A 19,363-nucleotide genomic window follows, 5' to 3' on the forward strand; every position below is an offset into this window, starting at 1 on the left:
CAGATAGATAACAGATAGATAAATGATAGCTAGATTAATGGTGGGTAGAGAGAAGATAATGATATATATATATATAGATAAATGATGTGTATAGATAGATGATAGATATAGATAGACATGGATGATACATAGATGGATAGATGACTGATAGATTGGTGGATAGATAAATGACAGGTAGGGAGATGGATGGATGAATGGATGGACAGAAGGTAGATGATAATAACAATAGATATAGGTAGACAATACACATACAGAGACGACGGATATAGATTATATCTATAGATCAGTGGATGGATGGACAGATGATAGGTACATAGACAGACAATAATGACAGTATATACAGATTGATGATACAGATGACAGACAAATGAAATGGATAGACGGATGGATGGAGAGATGCTAGATCGACAGACCGGGGAAGCACAGCACAGCCCCACCGAGTGCCAGCCTGACGGGCTGCAGCAGCGCCGTCTGCACCAGCATCTCCAGGTGGATCAGAGAATCTGACCTACAATGCAGCATAACCACCTTCTGTCCTAGGCACGCAGGTCCCCCTTCCTGAGGAGGAGGTGACAGGAAGGTGGCCAGGATGGAGGGGGGAAGGTCAGGCCCCCAGTCCTTCCCCAGCCAGTGTCCTGCCTCTCCACGAGCCGCTGAGGCTGCCCCTGCAGGGCCCCAGCACGAGCAGGTCCGCCCCCTGCTCCAACCCCCAGCAGCCCAGAGCTGCAGGAGAGGGTCTGCTGGGGAAGGGGGAGGGCCGGCCATGTGTCACAGCCGGGCGGCTGCACAAGTGCGTCCGCAAGAGCCAGAGCGACGGCGGAGGCCAGCTGGACGGGCCGCGGCCCAACCCGCTTCCCATCGGGCCCCGGGCCTGGGGCTCCCCTGAAACACCTGCGCACAGCTGCCCTGCGCATGGGCACAGGGCAACCTGTGGTCACAGGTACCTGCTGGTTCCAGGGAGCATCGAGCTGGCCCAGTGCTGCCCCCTCCCCTGCCCAGGACACCCTCTGGCTGGGACGGCTGCCCGGGATCCCGAGGCCACAGGATGACGAGGACACACACACTGACCTGGTCTGCCCTGCAGGCAGCTGGCGTCCCGGGGGCCACAATCCACCTGCCGCCCGGCCAGCAGGGCTGCAGGGTTCCAGAGGCGGCCGCACGGCCGGCATTCCAGCCCCACCTCCCTGGGCTGGCGACACAGTGTGGGCCCCTCCCTGGGGTCATGTGAGCCCTGCTTACCTTCAAACACCCGCACAGACCCCGCCCTGCCCCCTCCAGGCACAGACCACAGTTATGGGCTCAACGGTGGCCCCAAAAGGATATGTGCATGCCCTGACCCCCAAAATATGGGAATGAGGCCTTATGTGCAAACAGCGTCTCTGCAGAGGTGACGAAGCAAAAGGTCTGAGATGAGGTTCCCTGGGATGAGGATGGCCCTACATCCAATGACAGGGTCCTTCTAAGGGACAGAAGAGGAGAGACCCAGACACAGAGGAGAAGCCCCGGGAAGACAGAGGCAGAGACGGGAGGGAGGCGGCCACGAGCCCAGGGACGCCCGGAGCCCCCAGAAGCTGGAAGAGGCGGGAAGGACCCTCCCCTGGAGCCTCTGGAGGGAGTGCGGCCCTGGGACACCTTGAGCTGTGGTCCCCGGGATGGGGGAGGATGGATGCCTGTGGGTTTAGGCTCCCCTGTGTGGGGGTCATGTGGTCATGAATCGCACAAGTACCTTGGATGCTTTGAAGCCGTCCATCAGCTCCAGGAGGCCCGCGGGTAACGGGGGCCGGCCGTCCGCCCCGTTAAGGGCCGCATCCGGCGCGCCCGGAGCCTGTGACCGGTCTCCGTCCGCCTGTTGGCCGCCACGGCCGCCCTCGGCGCTCTGACCTGGGTCCGAGCCACCTGCCTCCATGTCACTCAGGTTCTCGAAGGTGTCGACGGCGGGGATGGAGGCGTGCCTGACCCGGTGCAGGTCCTCGGGGCGGGGCGGGTAGTACAGCCGTGCCAGCTCCTTGCAGAAGTGGTTCAGGGGGAAGCCCACGACATTGAGGAAGTCTCCGTGCACGTACTCCACCAGCATCCCGCCCTGCGCCTGGATCCCGTAGCCGCCAGCCTTGTCCCTGGGGCGGGGGGCGGGAGACCACAGCGGGGAGGGAAGGAGGGTAGAGAAGATGGCAGCGCGTTGACCTTCCTGGGGTCAGCAGACCTGCAGCCAGGACCCCTGCAGGGGAACCCGCCAACCTTGGACCCGGGTGGCTGTGCACTGGGGCGTCCGGGCCCAGATCCCAAGTGACCCCTCGGTCCCGCCCCTGGGACGTGACGAGGGGCACCTGGCGGCCACTCGGGAAGCTGCCCCCCACCCCAGGCCTGGCGCCTGGCCGCCAGCAGGCTCTCTGAGGGGAGGGGTATTGCTGCCAAGGACCCAGGCCCCCGGCTGTGCTCTCCTGCCACCTGCATCCCCGTCCCTCGGACGTCCATTCATGTGGGTCCTCGGCCCGGCGCCCTGCGGAATCCTAACCCACCACGCGATGGTGTCAGGAGGTGGGACCTCGGGGAGGTGAGGAGGTCGTGAGGGTGCAGCCCCCGTGGATGGGATTAGTGTCCTTCTAAAAGAGACCCCAGGGGGCTCCCTGGCCCCTTCCTCCAGGCGAGGACACAGTGAGAAATGTCCATCTATGAACCAGGCAGCAGCCTCACCAGATGCTAAATCTGGCCCCGCCAGGATCTCAGACTTCCAGCCTCCAGGACAGTGAGAAATAAATGTCTCTTGTTTACAAGCTCCCTGCCTGTGGTGCTTTGTTAGGACACCAAGCAGACTAGGATGCCCCAGATCTGAGGCTCCTGTGAGGACTCATCATCACAGAAGACGGTGAGAACAGGGCCGGGCGCACAGCACACCCCTTACCACCCTGCAACGGGGGCTCCCACGCCCGCCAGGAGGACAGGCCGGGTGGGGAGTTCCTTTGCTGTGGCTGCTTCCACAAGATTAATAGCCCTCCAGGGAGACTCTTCTCCCCTGCCTTTACCTCGAACAGGCCTGAGACCGGCTTTAACCAGCAGAACACACGCTCGGACCCTGGGTCTCAGGAGCCCAGGGCTTCTGCGCTCACCTCCCCACGGCTGTCGGTGCCCGGCCCCTCGCGAGCACCCTGAGTGAGCCGCTTCCCGAAGGTACGTGGGGAGGCTGGTCCCCGGGGCACCGTCAGACCCATGGCGAGGCCGCCAGCCACCGGCTGGCGCCGAGCCCCGCCCCGGCGGGGGTGGGGAGCGAAGCCAGCGAGGTCGGAGGACAGCTGAGCCTCCGCGACCTTGACAAGATTGCCGCCCGGACCCGGCGCGCTTTGGGGCAGTCGGTGTGACACTGGGGTCATGGTGACCTCTGCCCTCCGGGGACCGGCCCCGGCTGCCCCACCATCATGGGAGCGGGCGTGGCGCCCTGGGAGGGCCGGCTGCGCTGTAGGGGCATCCACGGGACGGGGACCCCTAGGAAGGCATCCTTCCAGCACCTTCCAGGCACCGGGGCACCGGGCTCGTCAGGAGCACCGGCCCCCAACACAGGCTGAGCCACGTGCCCGGCGTGACCGCCGCCCACAGCGGGGACTCACATGGGCTCCCCGCTGTTGATGTACTCCCACAGCAGCTCCTCTGACAGCTCTGAGAACTTCACCGTGGTCTCCTCGTAGAACTCCGAGACCTCCGTGTCCAGCCGGCCGTCTGCAGGGAAGGAGGCCGCGGTAAGGGTACGTGGCCGGCGCCAGGCCCCCGCGCCCCCAGGTTCCAGCCGCTGCCTCTGGGGGGAGTTGGCCTGAGCTCTGCGTGGAATTCACACACGGTCGTTAACGGCTCCTTGTAGACGAGGGAAAAGAGAAAGAATAAAACAGAAAAGAGGGCAGCAGAATTGGCAGGCGGGAGAAAAGGCCGCAGCCTGCAGAGCCGGACGACACGGGCCGCCGGTTTCTGGGCTAATTCGTGGAGTAGAGTTACCACAGGGGAGTGCTGCGGTCTCCACGAGGCTTTCGGCCGGAAACGCCCCAGGCGCACAGTACGGGGGCGACGCACGGCGGCCAATCGGGAGGGCTCTCCACACCAGCCGTCCTGCCGTAAACGGTGCCCCCCAGACGTCACGCCCCCTGAAAACCTCAGAATCGGACCTCATTAGGAAACAGGGTCTCTGCAGATGTGACGCGGTGAAGGGTCTGAGAGGAGGTCCTCCTGGAGGAGGGCGGCCCTACATCCAATGACAGGGTCCTTCTGAGAGACAGAAGAGGAGAGACACAGACACAGAGGAGAAGCCCCAGGAAGACAGAGGCAGAGACGGGAGGGAGGTGGCCACGAGCCCAGGGACGCCCGGAGCCCCCAGAAGCTGGAAGAGGCGGGAAGGACCCTCCCCTGGAGACTCTGCAGGGAGCGCGGCCCTGGGACACCTTGACCTCTGACATGTGGTCCCCAGGGCTGGGGGAGGATGGATGCCTGTGGTCTCAAGCCCCAGGTAAAGGAACCGCACAGTCCAACAAGGGCTTTACTCCCCAAAGAGCACAGGTTAAAGTCCAGGACGGACCAAGAGGGTAAGAGTAACCCAATCGCTAATTAGCAGACAGATGCGCGGTCACCCACCTCCGGGATGTGCTCGGGGAGCCCAAGAGCTCAAACTCAGCCTCAGGGTCCGTCCTGGACCTAAAATGTCTTTTAAGCAGCTTTAAAAATTGTGCATTTAAAAAAAAAAAAAAAAAAGCTCTCTGGGGCTTCCCTGGCGGTCCAGTGGCTAGGACTCTGCGCTTCCACTGCAGGGGGTACGGGTTTGATCCCCGGTCGGGGAACTAAGATCCCACAAGCCACATGGCTCGGCCAAAACACACACACAAAGATAATAAATAAGAGCGCATACCTATTGTTAGCAGTCAAATCACACTGGAATCCAGAGGCCTGGTGTGAGAACCTGACAAGAGGACACCTAGCGTTCAGTATTTTCTGTACGCCCACACAGCCCGGGCCAAAGTGCTCAAGGCATTCTCCTATCACAGAGAGGATCTTCTGTGTTGCAATTCTTTCCGAAGGAACATTTTTCACTTGAAATTCCATTAGAAAATTTCCTGAGGCCTGAATAATAAAAACATTTGTAAATAGGAGCTTTTCATAAAAAGGAATTTCTTAAAAAAAACTTTTCTAAGATCCCACAAGCCACATGGCCCGGCCAAAACACACACACACACACACACACACACACAGAGAAAACCCTTGCTAACAGGAGCCAAACTCCTCCACCTTCCAGACCAAACCCCCAAAGCAAGCATCTGGGCCGGTCGCGCTGGACGGGCTTTTATGGCGGCCCCCGGCCCCCAGCACGGTTTCCACCGGGCGCTCAGGGTGAACCCCAGGATTTCCACGTGGGACCCCGACTTTCCCGGGCAGGACGGGCAGGCAGGGTCACGTGGAGCAAAGACAGAGCGGCCCCCGCGGCCCCGGGTCCCCGAGGACCCCCGGCTCCCCTCCCGACGCCCGACTCCCGGGTTGGGGGGGACGGAGGTGGCCGTGGTACCTTTGCTGCAGCAGTGGACGATGGCCACGCCCGTGAACACACTGTGCTCCTTCCCGTTCAGTCTGCAAGAGACGACGGGGCCCAGCGGGCGACCGTGTGGGGTGTCCGAGACAGCGCCATCCCTGCCACCACCGGGCGCGGGCCCCCGGTCCACCCGCCGGCCCCGGGCACGCGGCCTCCGGGGAAACCTTCCCGCAGCGACGCGCGGGTCCAGGCGAGAGCGGTGCTCGCGGGGTGGGGGCTGCGGGATGGCCGGGCCGCCTGGCGGGATGCAGCACCTGGGCCCCGACGGGAGTCGCCGGCCATGCCGGGAGGCCCCGGGTCCTGGCAGCTCTCGGCGGCTCTTTCTCGGGTCCCCTCGCTCTCTCGGGCGCGGACACGCAGGGCGGCTGGGCCCGGAAGAGACCCTGAAGGTGGGCGATGGTGGGGCCCCTCCCCGCCCGGGGGCAGGGCTCGGGGGCGCCGAGGGGGACAGGGCCTGCTCCCCGTCGCGGGAGCCCAGGAGCACTGGGCCCCTGGGGAGACACGTCGGCGGAGTCGGCATGAGGGAGGGGAGGAGGGGCACACCCGGAGGCTCCCGGACGAGCCCATTAGGGTGAAGCCAGCACACCGTAAGTTCGAGGGCGGCGGCCCATCCTGTGCCCTGAACCGGGAGGGGCTGCCGGAGGGACACGGGGGAGGTGACGCACGGAGCCCCACACCGCAGGCCGAGGAAGTGCGGCCCGCGCCGGGCCCAGGCTCTGTCCCGTGCGGGGACTGTTTCCCCGCAGGGTGGCCAAGCCCCACCCACCTTGACAGCATGCGGTAGGCGTCCTGCTTGTCCACAGGCTTCTCCAGGATCACCGCTCCCACCACCTGCGGGAGAAACGGGACGGAAAGCGTCGTTTTCCGCTCTCTGAGCTGCTCTGGGCAAGCTGCACTGTCCACTTTTTAGATTCACATTTTTTTTTTTTTTTAAAGCAGGAGAGATTTGTATAACATGAATTTCACCCTTTTGAACTAAACTGTGTGGTACGTTTCCAGGGTTGGGCGAGGACCACTGTTGAGTTCCAGAACTTTTTCATCATCTGGAACACTCGATCCCCACGAGCTGTCACTCCCCATCTGCCTCCCCAGCCCCTGACACCCCTAACCCGCTCTCTGTCTCTGGGGATTGGCCTGTTCTGGACATTCCCTGCAAACGGAATCACACGCTGTGTGTCCTCCTGGGTCTGGCTTCTCTCGCTGAGCATCCTGTGTTCAAGGTCCGTCCACGTGGTAGCCTGTGTCAGAGCTTCACTCCTGTTCATGGCTGTGTGATATTCCACTGTGTGGATGGACCCCACCCGTCCATCAAAGGGGGGATATCTGGGTGGTTCACACCTTTTGGCTGTTGCAAATAATGCTATGAACATTCATGTACAAATTTTTGTCTGAACACCTATTTTCAATTCTTTGGGGCATATACCTAAGAGGAGGTGTCTTAGCCGGGGCTGCCTGAGAGCAGGACAGACGGGGCAGCTTAAACAGCAGACATTATTTCTCCCAGTCCTGGAGGCTGGAATCTGAGATCCAGGCGTGGGCAGGGCTGGTCCCTCCCGAGGCCTCTCTCCTGGGCCTGTAGACGGCCTCTCCTCTCTGTGTCCTCCCAGGGTCGTCCCTCTGTGTGTGTCTGGGTCCTGATCTCCTCTTCTTAGAAGGACACACGTCCTATGGGATCAGGGCCCACCCTAATGACCTTTTACCTTCCTCCCCTCTTTAAAGACCCCATCTCCAAATACAGCCACATTCTGAGGTCCTGGGGGCTAGGACTTCAACATAGGAATCGGGCTGGGGGACACAGTTCAGCCCATAACACAACTGCTGGGTCATATAGTAATTCTTCGATTAACATTTTGAAGAACCTGCACCGTTCACTTTTTTACTTCCATGTAGCCTTAACCATGAACCAGAAACGATGTCTGATTCTCACCTGCACACAGGTAGGTCCCATCCACCTGGGCTGCACAGAAACAAATGCCACGTGAGGGCAAGGCAGACCCTGGGATCACCCCATATGGCATTTTCCAATCCTGGACTCTTTTTTTTTTTTTTTCTTTTAATTGAGGTACAGTTGATTTACAATATTGTGTTAGTTTCAGGTATACGGCAAAGTGGTTTAGTTATACATATACATATATATATGTATATATATATTTCAGATCCTTTTCCATTACAGGTTATTACAAGATACTGAATATAGTTCCCTGTTCCAGGCAGTAACTCCAGACTCTTTCAAACAGGTGGTCCCTCGCCTGGAGACCGTGACGGTACCCTAGCAATGAGGCCCAGCATCCCTGGGAGACGCCTGCCATCAGGCCAGCGAGGGTCCCAGACACAGGGTTGACACCAGCATGGCAGAGCTGCCGTACCGACCACTGCGACCTCCCACCAAAAAGTCCAACCCTCAGTGGCCAAAACCCCTATCTTGGCGAGAACCATTTCCCTCCGAAACATATGCCGAGGTCCCGATGCCCGGCCCTGTGAACAGGACATTATTTGGTAATAGGGTAACAGAGGTAAGAAAATTTGGTAATTTGGTAATAGGTAACAGATGTAAGAAAATTTAAGATGAGGTCGTACTGCAGTAGGTGGGCCCTAATCCATGACGACTGGTGTCCTTATAAGGAGAGAGAGAGAGAGAGAGAGAGAGAGAGGTCTGGGACGGATTCTCCCTTAGGTCTTCCAGAAAGAACCAGCCTTGCCGAGGCCTTGATTTCGGTGACCAAGGACATGCCCGCCACACGGAGAGCCAGAAAGCAGACTCACCACGATGGTGTCCGCTCCGATGACAACGTCAGGGGCCCGCAGGTCCTTCTGCAAGAAATCCAGACTCAGCTTTAGAAAGGACGACTCTGCATGTCTTACACGTTTTCATGCCGTGACGCGCATGACACAGCATCGCTGCTTACTTGCGAATCCAGTCTCACTTTGGAAAGCAAGATCTCAGTGTCCTCGATACACCAAGCAGGGAAGACGTGACCCCAAGACACTCATCGGAAACCTGCACACAACCTTCCGCTCTGGCTGCACTTCAATTCTAACCTTTCCACGGCCGGAAATCGGTCCATCTATGTTCATTTATTTACACCGATACTTCTTACAGCATTAACTTGAATACATGGGTCATATATGTTAACTGCAATTAGGTATTATTGTAACACATAGTAACAGGTAAGCTACTTTAATTCTGTATCCTAAATGACACTATTATATTAATTAGTATATTATATAGTAACACACAGCAATAGATAAGCTACATTAATTCCATATCATAAATGATACCGTTACATTAATTACAAGAGTATATTATATAATAAGACCTAGTAATAGATAAGGTACGTTAATTCTGTGGTTAATTCTATATCGTAAGTCATACTGTTATGTTAATTGCAGTGATGTATTATATAGTAACACTCATAGTAATGCAGAGACTATATTGTTTCTATATCATAAATGATGTTGTTATAGTAAATGCCATAGTATATTATATAGTAACAGTAATAGATAAGCTACATTGTTTCTATATCGTAAATGATGCTGGTGTATTAAATACCATAGTATATTATAAAGTAACAGTAGTAGATAAGCTAGGTTATTTCTGTACCATAAATGATGCTGTTATATTAAATATCATAATATACAGTAACACTTAGTAATAGATAAGCTACATTAATTCTATATCATAAACGATGCTATTATATTAGTTACAATAGCATATGACATGGAAACACCTAGTAATAGATCAGGTAGATCAATTCTTTATTGTAAATGATACTATGATATGAATTGCAATAGTATGCTACATCCTAGCAAAGTAAGAGATAAGCTACGGTCTGTAAATGATACTATCACATGAATTACAGCAGTGTATAACACAAGGACCCTCAGCCATAGAGATGCTAGGCTAACTGCATGCTGTAAGTGGCACTTATTTATAACACGTATGTTTAAAAGCTGAAGATGCCCTCCTAGCAGGAGACCCAGGAAGAAGCAGAAGCGCAAGCCCTCGCCTGGTGCATCCTGCTGGCCACCTCCAGGGCCTTCTGCTTGGCCGTCTCCATGGCGTATGCGTACGGGGTAGCGAATGAGGCCTTACGCAGCTTCTCCTTGAACCTGGAAGGGACCACCTCGAACCTGAGGCCCTGAAATGGGACAGAAGGGGTCAGGGGGGTTTACGGGAGGATCCTGAGGATGCTGACGGACGCGCCGGATCTGCAGGAACTGGCCTTTCCCCGCGCAGCCCACCTTCCCCGACTATCTGGTCTAGGCACTGGATGCTGACCAAGCGCCAACCCCCGCCGCAGGGGGTGCGGAACTTGCAGAGGACCCGGGGGCGCTGGCGGGAAGGCCTCTGCACACGCAGAGGCCAGCAGGGCTGTATTGATTGGGATGCTGGGGCCTGCGGCCCCGAGGGGTCAAAGGGCTCCCAGAGAGTCCCAGAGGCTTTGCCTCCACAGGGGTCAAACTACTGAAATGACACCGCCTGCAGGAAATGCCACAAAAATGCCACCAACGAGGGCTGCGTGAGTGTGAATATGGCTGCTTTAACTTGGTCCCCTAACACGTGTGACCAGGCAGCCCCTGTGGAAGGCAGGTCACGGACACAGCGACATCCACAGTGGGATGGGGACAGGACTGCGGGTCTCGCCCACAGAGGGTAAAACTCCCATCCCCACGGGGAACCCTGCGGAGCACCCAGCTGGCTCTTACCTTCCCTGCAGCCCAGCGCCCTCCCCGCCGTCACGGATCTCCCGCACCCCCAGGTCCCCCTGGACCACGCTGTGAGCCCCCCGCGGCTCTGTACTACCCCAGCCGTCCCGCTGGAGGTACGGAAGGCACCCCTCACTCTGCACCTACCGCCCCTCTCCCCACTATGTCCAGCCAGGGCTTCCTCCACTCCCCTCTCCCCTACCCTCCCACGCCAGACAGCACAGCACCCCCCCTCCTCCCCCTGGAGGTACAGGCAGCACCCCTTACTGGGCACGGCACCTACCCCTACCCCAGCCCACTCCCACCGCCCAGGCAGGGCCTCCCCATCAAGACCAAGCCTCCGCTGGAGCCTCTGTCCGCTCCCTCCCTCCCTCCCTCCCTCCCGGCTCCTGGACAGACTCGGCTCAGGCCCACAGACCTGGCCTTGGCCTGAAGCCCCACAGACCCCGGCCGGCAGGGCACCAGGTCACCAGGCCCTGGCTGGAAGACGCTGGCCCCCAGATCAGGTAGACTCCTCTTTCCCCCGGCCCACAGGCCTGGACCACGGTCACTAGGGTCCTGCCCCCTGGTTACCTCAAGGCCCCAGCCTTGCAGAGACCCCAGACCCCCAGTCACTAGGCCCCGGCCCTGCAGACCCTGGACCTCAGACCCTGTCACTAGGCCCCATCATGAAGCCCCGGCCTGCAACCCCCCACTAGGCACCCCCAGTCACTAGGCCCTGGCCCTGCAGACCAACCCACCCCCATGCCCCCGCCCCCCACTAAGCCCAGGTCACTAGGACCCTCGGTCACTCGTCTCCAGCCACCAGACCCTGCCCCCCCCATCACTGGACACTCCCAGTTACTAGGCCCCGGCCCTGCAGACACCACCCCGCCCCCAGCTGAGTCCTGGTCACTAGCCCCCGGGTCACTAGGCCCCTGGTCCCTAGGCCCGGGTCACTAGGCCCGCCCCAGACCCCGGCCCTGCAGACCCCGGCCCAGGCCGGGCCCAGGCCGGGCCCAGGCCGCTCACCGCGTTGCTGAGGATCTCCTGGCGGCGCGGGGAGGCGCTGGCCAACACCACGTGCTTGTGCTGCAGCTTCCCGATCACCGGGCACAGCACCATGGTGCCGCCGCGACCCGACCCAAGCTCGACCCCGCGCCTGGATCCGCACGCCCCAGGCCGCGCACCCAGCTACGCGCGCCTGCCACCGCGGCCCCGGCTCCCCCCCAACCAAGCCCCGCCCCGGCCACTTGAGATCCGCCCAGGCCTCACCCCCACCCCCCTGAAGCCCCGCCCAGGGCCCGCCCAGGCCTCACCCCCACCCCCATGAAGCCCCGCCCAGGGCCCGCCCCCCCCTCGGAGGAAGCGGCTCCGGACCGCTTCCGTGCCAGCCCCGAACGAAGCCCCGCCCCGCCCACGAAGCCCCGCCCCCACGCTCGCCCCGCGCCCGCCCGGCAGCTGGGGACGCGAGCTGGGCGCGGGCTGGGGACCTGGGGCGAGGGCGGTCTCTAGGTCCCCAGAACCCGGAGACCAAGGGGCACCTTGGGAGCACTGAGCGGGCGATGGGGGAAAAAAAAGGAGTGTCCGTGTGAATCGGTGGAGGCGTCCCCGCGGGTGCTGTGGGGGACGGAGATGAGGGGTCCCCGGGGCGCGGTGGGGGGCGGAGATGGGGGTCGACGGGGCGCAGTGGGCGTGCGGCACTTCTCAGCCTCAGCGCTAGTGCTGTTTGGGGGCAGGTCATTCATTTTTGTGGGGCTTCCCTGGGCGATTGCAGGGTATTTAGCAGCATCTCTGGTTTCTGTCCACTAGATGGCAGTAGCTGCCCTCCAAGTTGGGGACAACCGAACCTCTGCGCATGTCCTATCCACTGGGGGACCGAATCGCCCTCGTTGTGTGCCAGGGCGATAGATAGATGATAGATAGATAGATAGATAGATAGATAGATAGATAGATAGATAGATAGATAGATAGATAGATAGATAGATAGATAGATAGATAGATAGATAGATAGATAGATAGATAGATAGATAGATAGATAGATAGATAGATAGATAGATAGATAGATAGATAGATAGATAGATAGATAGATAGATAGATAGATAGATAGATAGATAGATAGATAGATAGATAGATAGATAGATAGATAGATAGATAGATAGATAGATAGATAGATAGATAGATAGATAGTCTAGTTGCGGCGAGCGGGGGCCACTCTTCATTGCGGTGCGCGGGCCTCTCACTGTCGCGGCCTCTCCTGTTGCGGAGCACAGGCTCCAGACGCGCAGGCTCAGTAGTCGTGGCTCACGGGCCTAGTTGCTCCGCGGCATGTGGGATCTTCCCAGACCAGGGCTCGAACCCGCGTCCCCTGCATCAGCAGGCAGATTCTCAACCACTGCGCCACCAGGGAAGCCCCCTAATGTATGTTTTGATGGCATCGTAATTTCCTATTTTTTTCCCCTTAAACTTCTGTGCTGGGTGACCCCGCACAAGGCATCGGATGGTCGTGCAAACCAGGTCCCTGTTCACCAAGCCCCCCAGGTCCCCACCCTAACCCCCTCTTGGTTAACCCATCAGAGGGCTGACCACCCACCAGCAAGCCCCTCCACAGTGAGTTCTGATTCACCGTGTGGACTCACCCTGCCCCAAACTTTACCCGTTTTGGTGGGGGGGGTCATTTCCTGATTGGTTGAACTTTACATTTCCCTCAAATGTCTAGAGTTAGAAATAATTCTTCATATTCTTCTTCTTCTTTCTAATTCTAGGCATTTCAAGGAAATGTAAAAGTTCAACCAGTCGGGAAGCATCTTTATCACGGAATCATCTTCCCCCGGACAGTGACAATATTTAGCTGGAAAGGTCAGGATGGAGGCATAAATACCTGTTTTCAAATTGCACAGCAGAAAAGGTGTCCAACTGCCCGCCCTCCAGCCGAGCTTGAAGGCCCCCTTTACTGGTTCTCCTCTGTCGATGCTCGTGTCACTGAGTTTTATCTGGATGAAGACATCAGAGAAGGTATTGCAAAGGCAAACTCGGAAACCACTGAATGAAGGCTCACTCTCCGATGGGGTCACTTCCCCCCGAATCTCCAGAACCAGCCCCGCAGGCTCCTGTTCAGTTCAATGCACAAGCCAAACCTCTTGCTTTAAAAAATAGACGGTTTATTCTGAGGAAGTTCTAGGTGTACAGGGCAGGTGTCAGCATAGCACTGAGGTTCCTTAACCACCTTCTCCATCCTTCCCCGTCATGTTAACACCCGACATCCGGCCATCACCAAGAACCGACATCGGTCCGTTTCGAAGGAGGGATCGGTGTTGGAATCTCGCCTGTTTTCCCAGTGCTCTTCTGGGGTCCAGTCTGCGATCCTCTCATTTTCCTTAGATGTTCCAGCTTCCGTCTTTCTCAGGATTGTTGACAAGGAGGGGAGCAGGCTGACGGATGTCTCGATGGTTTTGACTTAGCTGTAGGAAGGTCTTGGTGACAGACAAACTCAACAAGGTGACGAGGAAGGCAAGAAAGGAACGGTGGTTGGCACGGGACTCGCTGTATGTAAATTAGGGATTTAGCCAGGGACGTCCGGCAGGAGTTACCAGCCAAACCCGGGTCCCCACGGGTGTGGGATGGGACTCTGGGGCAGGTACTGGGTTCGACTCCCTGCTGTCTCACTCACCAGCTCCGGGGCACCGTTGTGGCCTTTATCGGTGAGTCCCACAGCAGTAATCCTACACATCTCATCCCCCTTAGGAACCCGCCCTGCACGTTTATTTACATCCATTCCTACCCTAGAGGTATTTTAACAGCACTAAGGAATCTCATTGGCATTACAGAATCGTATAGGTTTCCAAAGACAGATCAGACGCTGGAAGAAAAAATAAATCAATGTCTTCGTGCGAGAGTTTCCAACAAACCACGTGTTTTTAGCATGGATATTTTAAAACAGGCTCAAGTGAAGAGAATGACATAATGAAGCCCTGTGTTGCCTTCACCCAGGCTCAAGCATTATGAGCCATCGGCATTCTGGCAGTTTTCGTTCATCCAGTCCCCAAATATGCAGGCGCAAATGCACACGCGCGCGTGCACGCACAAAGACGTGGGCGCATGCACGTGTACACGTGTGTGTGAGGTGTGCATATGTGGGTATGCACGCACGTATGTATGTGCGTGCCTGTATTTGCTCTCGTATTTTAAAGCAAGCATCAACCATCGTAGCACTCCGCGCAGGACTATTTTCCTTCACATCTTCAGCATTTTAGGATCTCTTGTAACAAAGCCAAAGCCCCATCATCCCACTCAACCGATCCTGGATTCCACCTTGCGCCCCGTTCGTGTTCTGCTGGCCCGGGTCACGCCAGGAGCCCAGGACAGCATGATTCTGCCGTCCTTGGAATTCCAGGGAGCCTGGTGGGAGGGTAATGGGACGGCTGGGCCCTGAGATGGGAGTGTCTTGGTCAGGCAGGGGTCTCAGGAGTCAGAGGGAGAAACCTGTCTGCCCAGCACACGGGGAGAAGTCAGGGATGTGGGTCTCTGCGTTCCTCCGTCTCCCACGCCCTCCCAAGAGCTGAATCACAGAATCACATCTTGTTTTTTTCTCATGTCTATGTACATGCAAATGTGTTATCCTTGTATGGGGGGCTTAAGAGGGGAACAGATCGAACGAGTGTGTGGGGAGAACACACACGTACGCACACACGTACGCACACACGTACACACACACACACACACACACACACACACACACCATTATTAAAAGGCCGAAAGAGCGGCAAATCCCGCCCTGGGATTTCAGGTGATCTGACGGACCTCTCGGACAGGCTGACGGTCACCTGAAGTTCTGGATGGAAATTCCCAGCAATCCGAGAGACCCTGTCGGACCTCCTGAACGTCGGTGGAATTGGGGGCCCCTAGAATGCAGAAGTCATGGGGGCGTCGACAGCCCTGGATGGCTGAGTGGCCGCCAACCAAATAAGGGCTGGCAGAGCCCTCTGTGACCCAAAGCCTGGAGGGGCGTGACATCCACTGGGGGAGGGTATTACTACCTGGACTGGCTTCCTCTGAATTCAAGCTGTGATGCTTAATCACAAAGCAGCAGAAAAACGTCCTGTGAGGGTGGTTTGAGGTTTCTCACAGCTTTGGAGCATAGACACTGGAGGCCCACGCCCAGACGTGGGTGCCACTGTCTCTCCAGCTCAGGGTTTCCGCCCCCGGACTTGTTGCTCACTCGACCTGGCTTTCTAGGGTTCGGCTTTGGGACAGTCGGGAAGCGTGGGGGGACGGCATGCCATCCACGGACCATCCAGGTCCCTGACGCTCGCCCTTTTCTCGTCCCTTCCGCCCAGGGGCTCAAGTCCTTCCTCAGGGGCATGTCTGGCTGTCCCTCTGAGGCCCCCGAGGGTGGCTCTCGGCTCCCTGTAAACACAGGAACTGGCTCAGACACTGTCCTCTGTGGAGATGTCCCAGCTGCGTGGCCTGGGGCGGGGGAGGGTGAAGGGGCCCTTCAGGCTGCACCTCCAAGCCGAGAGATTGGATCCCACAAAGCAGGTCCCACCCTGGGAGCCAGCGCCAGGCACCGGGCCCTCCTGCAGTAGTCACCCAAGCAGGTGCCAGAGGCTCAGTCTCAGAATTTCAGAGTGTGTGTGTCTCCTGGGGCGGCCATAACAAATTCCCATAAACTGGAGGCTAAAACCCCAGACAGACCTGCATCCTCCCCGAGTCCTGGGGACCAGACGTCTGAGGTCAAGGTGTCCCAGGGCTGAGCTCCCTCCAGAGGCTCCAGGGGAGGGTCCTTCCCGCCTCTTCCAGCTTCTGGGGGCTCCAGGCGTTCCTGGGCTTGGGGCCGCCTCCCTCCCGGCTCTGCCTCTGTCTTCCTGGGGCTTCTCCTGTGTGTCTGGGTCTCTCCTCTTCTGCCCCTTAGAAGGACCCTGTCGTTGGATGTAGGGCCACCCTGATCCCATAGGTCACACTTTGCGGTCCCTAGTGGACACGGACTTTGGGGAGACACCGTTCACCCCAGTGTACGTATGTCCGCTTCTCTTCCAATGTGACCAGGTGCTTCCAGAACATCAGCTCACAACCGCCATCCGCATCTCTGACCCATGGAGGGGACGTCACCTGCCCCACAGCCAACCCACCCTGGAGGTCCCTGAGCCCCCACCTGCCAGCCCCTCCGAGGTCTCACCTTATAGGCTGCAGGGCTGTTTTCCTTTCCCAAGGGAGCCCTGAACTCAGTTCTGTGCATCTCCTTGTGATGTGCAAAGCACCCAATAGTTTGTTCTTTCAGGCAAATCCCGGCCTCCCGGGAACCTGCTGGTTTAGCATCCTGGGCCCTCCGGGGACTGGGCCCCTTATCTTCCCAAAGCAGCCCAGGTACTGGGGCTGGCACAGGTGTGTCCCAGGTGCTGAGCAGACCTGCTACGGGCTCGTGTGGTCAGTGCTCTCCCCTGGTCCTCAAAGGATCCCACGGGTCAGGCCAGGAGCCTCTCCAGACACCCAGGATGACTGGCCGTGGCCCGGGGTCCTCAGTCGGGAGGGGGAGCCAGAGAACGGGCCTGAGGGGGCCCCCCGAGGCAAGCTGCACCCCGAGGCGGGTCAGGGAGATGCAGTTGTAGCTGCGAACACTCAGAATCTTGTCATCCGCCCAGAGACCCTCGGTCCACACCTCCGGGACGGACGACCTTCCGGTCTGGGGGCTGTGGCTTGGGGATATTTAAGGAGAACCTGATCCCCGACGGGAAGCCCCCGTGTTTGCTTGGCTCTGGGGGGCGGGGGAACCAGGTGATGTCGGGGGGAACAAGTGATGTCGCAGGGACCCGTGGGCCCCCAGAGCACGGGGCCCGAGGTGGCCCGTCCACGGGCACGCGGCCAAACCCCAGTGCCCGCAGGGACCGCGGGGCGATTGCCCCCAGAGACCCTCGGTCCACACCTCCGGGACGGACGACCTTCCGGTCTGGGGGCTGTGGCTTGGGGATATTTAAGGAGAACCTGATCCCCGACGGGAAGCCCCCGTGTTTGCTTGGCTCTGGGGGGCGGGGGAACCAGGTGATGTCGGGGGGAACAAGTGATGTCGCAGGGACCCGTGGGCCCCCAGAGCACGGGGCCCGAGGTGGCCCGTCCACGCGCAGGGACCGCGGGGCGATTGCCCGCAGGGACCGCGGGGCGATTGCCCGCAGGGCGGGGGAAGGACCCCGCCGCGCTCTCCCGGCTGCCCCTCCGCCGCCCCCGAGGGGCGCCCGGCGGCTCAGAACACGCTCTCCTGCCGCCTGACGCCGGGCCGGCCGGCGGCGTCCAGCCCCTCCACGGAGCGCACGGACAGCGTGCGTCCAGAGCCGAGGCTCTCGACGTGCCCCTCGGGGCTGCCGGCGGTCAGGGGCCTGTAGCCCAAGTAGTGCCGCATGTGAAGCTGGAACTCGCCGGAGGCGAAGTAGTAGACGAAGGGGTCCAGGCAGTTGTTGAGGCAGCTGAGGCAGAGCGTGAGCTTGTACACGTGGTAGTAGCTGCGGCCGAAGAAGAGCCGACTGACCACGTGGACCAGCAGCACGAAGTTGTTGGGCGCGAAGCACGTGACGAAGGCCAGGAGCACGACGGCCGCGAGGCACACGGCGCGCCTCCTGCGGGCCTCGCCGTGGCGGTCGGCCGAGCGCAGCAGCGTGAGGATGGTGGCCGTGTAGCAGGCCACGGTGACCACGAAGGGGACAAGGAAGAGCACGATGAACAGGGTGAAGAGGAACGCGGCCCACATGGCCACGCTGGGGAGCATGGTGGACTTGAGGACGTCGAAGCACGTGACGATGCCCAGCACCTCCACGGCGTAGGTGAGGTCCGTGCGCGCCAGCGGCGACAGGGCGGCCAGCAGCAGGAGCCAGGCGCCGGCGCAGGCGGCCACGGCGTAGCGGCGGCAGCGCCAGCGGGCGGCGGCCAGCGGGTACACGACGCCCAGGAAGCGGTCCACGCTGATGCAGGTCATGGTGAGGATGGAGGAGTACATGTTCGCGTAGAAGGCCACGGTCACCACGTTGCACAGCAGCTCGCCGAACACCCAGTGGTTGCCGTTGCAGTGGTAGTAGATCTGGAAGGGCAGCACGCAGGCCAGCATCAGGTCCGTGACGCTCAGGTTGATCATGAAAATGACCGAGGGTGTCTTGGGTCCGATGTGCCGGCAGAGCACCCACAGGGAGAACAAGTTGCCGGGGATACTGATCAGCGCCACCAGCGAGTACACCACCGGCAGGACCACCGCGATGGCCGGGTCCCGCAGCATCAGGAGGGTGGCGTTGTCCGGGCGCGTCAGGTTCATGTCCATCCTGGAGCCGGGCGCTTGGGGGCCGACCTGGAAGGGAAAGGGGCGCCAGGGGTGAGAGGGGCGGACGACGGGGTCTGCTCGCACCGGGACGGAGAGATGGGAGGGTCCCCGGCGCCCCACGGGCGGGCACTTCCCGGTTCCTCCTCTGCTGACCCTCCCTCCCTTCCGGTGTCTCTTCCCGCCCTCCAACTGTACCCCAGACCCGATAGATGCTAAATCCTCAAGGGCTGCATCACCCGCAAAAGCTCCAAGGAACCATTTGAAAACACCCACCACCGGCTGCCCGGCTCCTGACCCGGCGTGGGGGGGGGTCACAGACCTGCCCCTCCATCCTGCACTGGGTGGGTGGGGGGGGAAAGCCCCCGCACCGGGACGTGGTTTTGCAACCTCAGCGGCCTCCTTGCCTCCTGGGAAGTGCACAGCAATACAGGAGCCCTCGGAGAGGCCCAGGTACCTCGTGGGACTGGCAGCCCATCCTGCTGCAAACCATGGGGAAGATGGAATGGCTGATGGGTGGGTGTGTGACATCTTTGTTCTTGTCTTGACCCCCCCCCAGTGAGCTCCCAGAGCTTTTCCCAAGCATAGGACGGGCTCTCTGTGGCAAAGGAGGATGCAATTGGAATATGTATTACGGGAGTGGGGGAAGCTGCCCATCAGGTCACGGTCTTAAGAGCAGACGCTGAGGTTTCCCGGAGAAGAAGGAATTCTGAGTCCAGACGGCAGGGTCAGCTGCTGCCTGGGTCTCTAGCCCCACCCCCTGCCCTGCGGATTTCAGACTCACCAGCCCCACAACCAGTGTGAGCCAATTCCTTGAGATAAATGTCTTT

General features: G+C 59.1%; 2 protein-coding genes across 3 annotated transcripts in view; both read right to left on the reverse strand.

The window, feature by feature from the left end:
- Nucleotides 1-11,479, reverse strand: part of ASMTL (acetylserotonin O-methyltransferase like) — a 25,522-nt gene extending 14,043 nt beyond the window's left edge. Inside the window, exons 1-7 of one of the 2 annotated variants that reach the window (XM_028492476.2) lie at nucleotides 11,273-11,479; nucleotides 9,583-9,693; nucleotides 8,318-8,365; nucleotides 6,321-6,385; nucleotides 5,531-5,592; nucleotides 3,600-3,708; nucleotides 1,727-2,114 (exon numbers count right to left, since the gene is read on the reverse strand). In XM_028492476.2, the coding sequence (XP_028348277.1) occupies nucleotides 1,727-2,114; nucleotides 3,600-3,708; nucleotides 5,531-5,592; nucleotides 6,321-6,385; nucleotides 8,318-8,365; nucleotides 9,583-9,693; nucleotides 11,273-11,365 (876 nt within the window). In that variant the 5' untranslated portion in view covers nucleotides 11,366-11,479. Of the gene's footprint in view, nucleotides 1-1,726; nucleotides 2,115-3,599; nucleotides 3,709-5,530; nucleotides 5,593-6,320; nucleotides 6,386-8,317; nucleotides 8,366-9,561; nucleotides 9,694-11,272 lie in introns of both variants that reach the window. The other variant, XM_024115490.3, reaches the window with a different exon arrangement.
- A 5,995-nt stretch (nucleotides 11,480-17,474) lies between these two features.
- Nucleotides 17,475-18,633, reverse strand: P2RY8 (P2Y receptor family member 8). Its single transcript, XM_007128144.2, has one exon. The coding sequence runs from the start codon at nucleotides 18,534-18,536 to the stop codon at nucleotides 17,475-17,477; it is 1,062 nt and encodes a 353-aa protein (XP_007128206.1). The 5' UTR covers nucleotides 18,537-18,633.
- Nucleotides 18,634-19,363: the final 730 nt, after the last annotated feature.

This window comes from Physeter macrocephalus, chromosome 7, assembly GCF_002837175.3.
Source record: "Physeter macrocephalus isolate SW-GA chromosome 7, ASM283717v5, whole genome shotgun sequence".
Lineage (NCBI taxonomy): Eukaryota > Metazoa > Chordata > Mammalia > Artiodactyla > Physeteridae > Physeter > Physeter macrocephalus.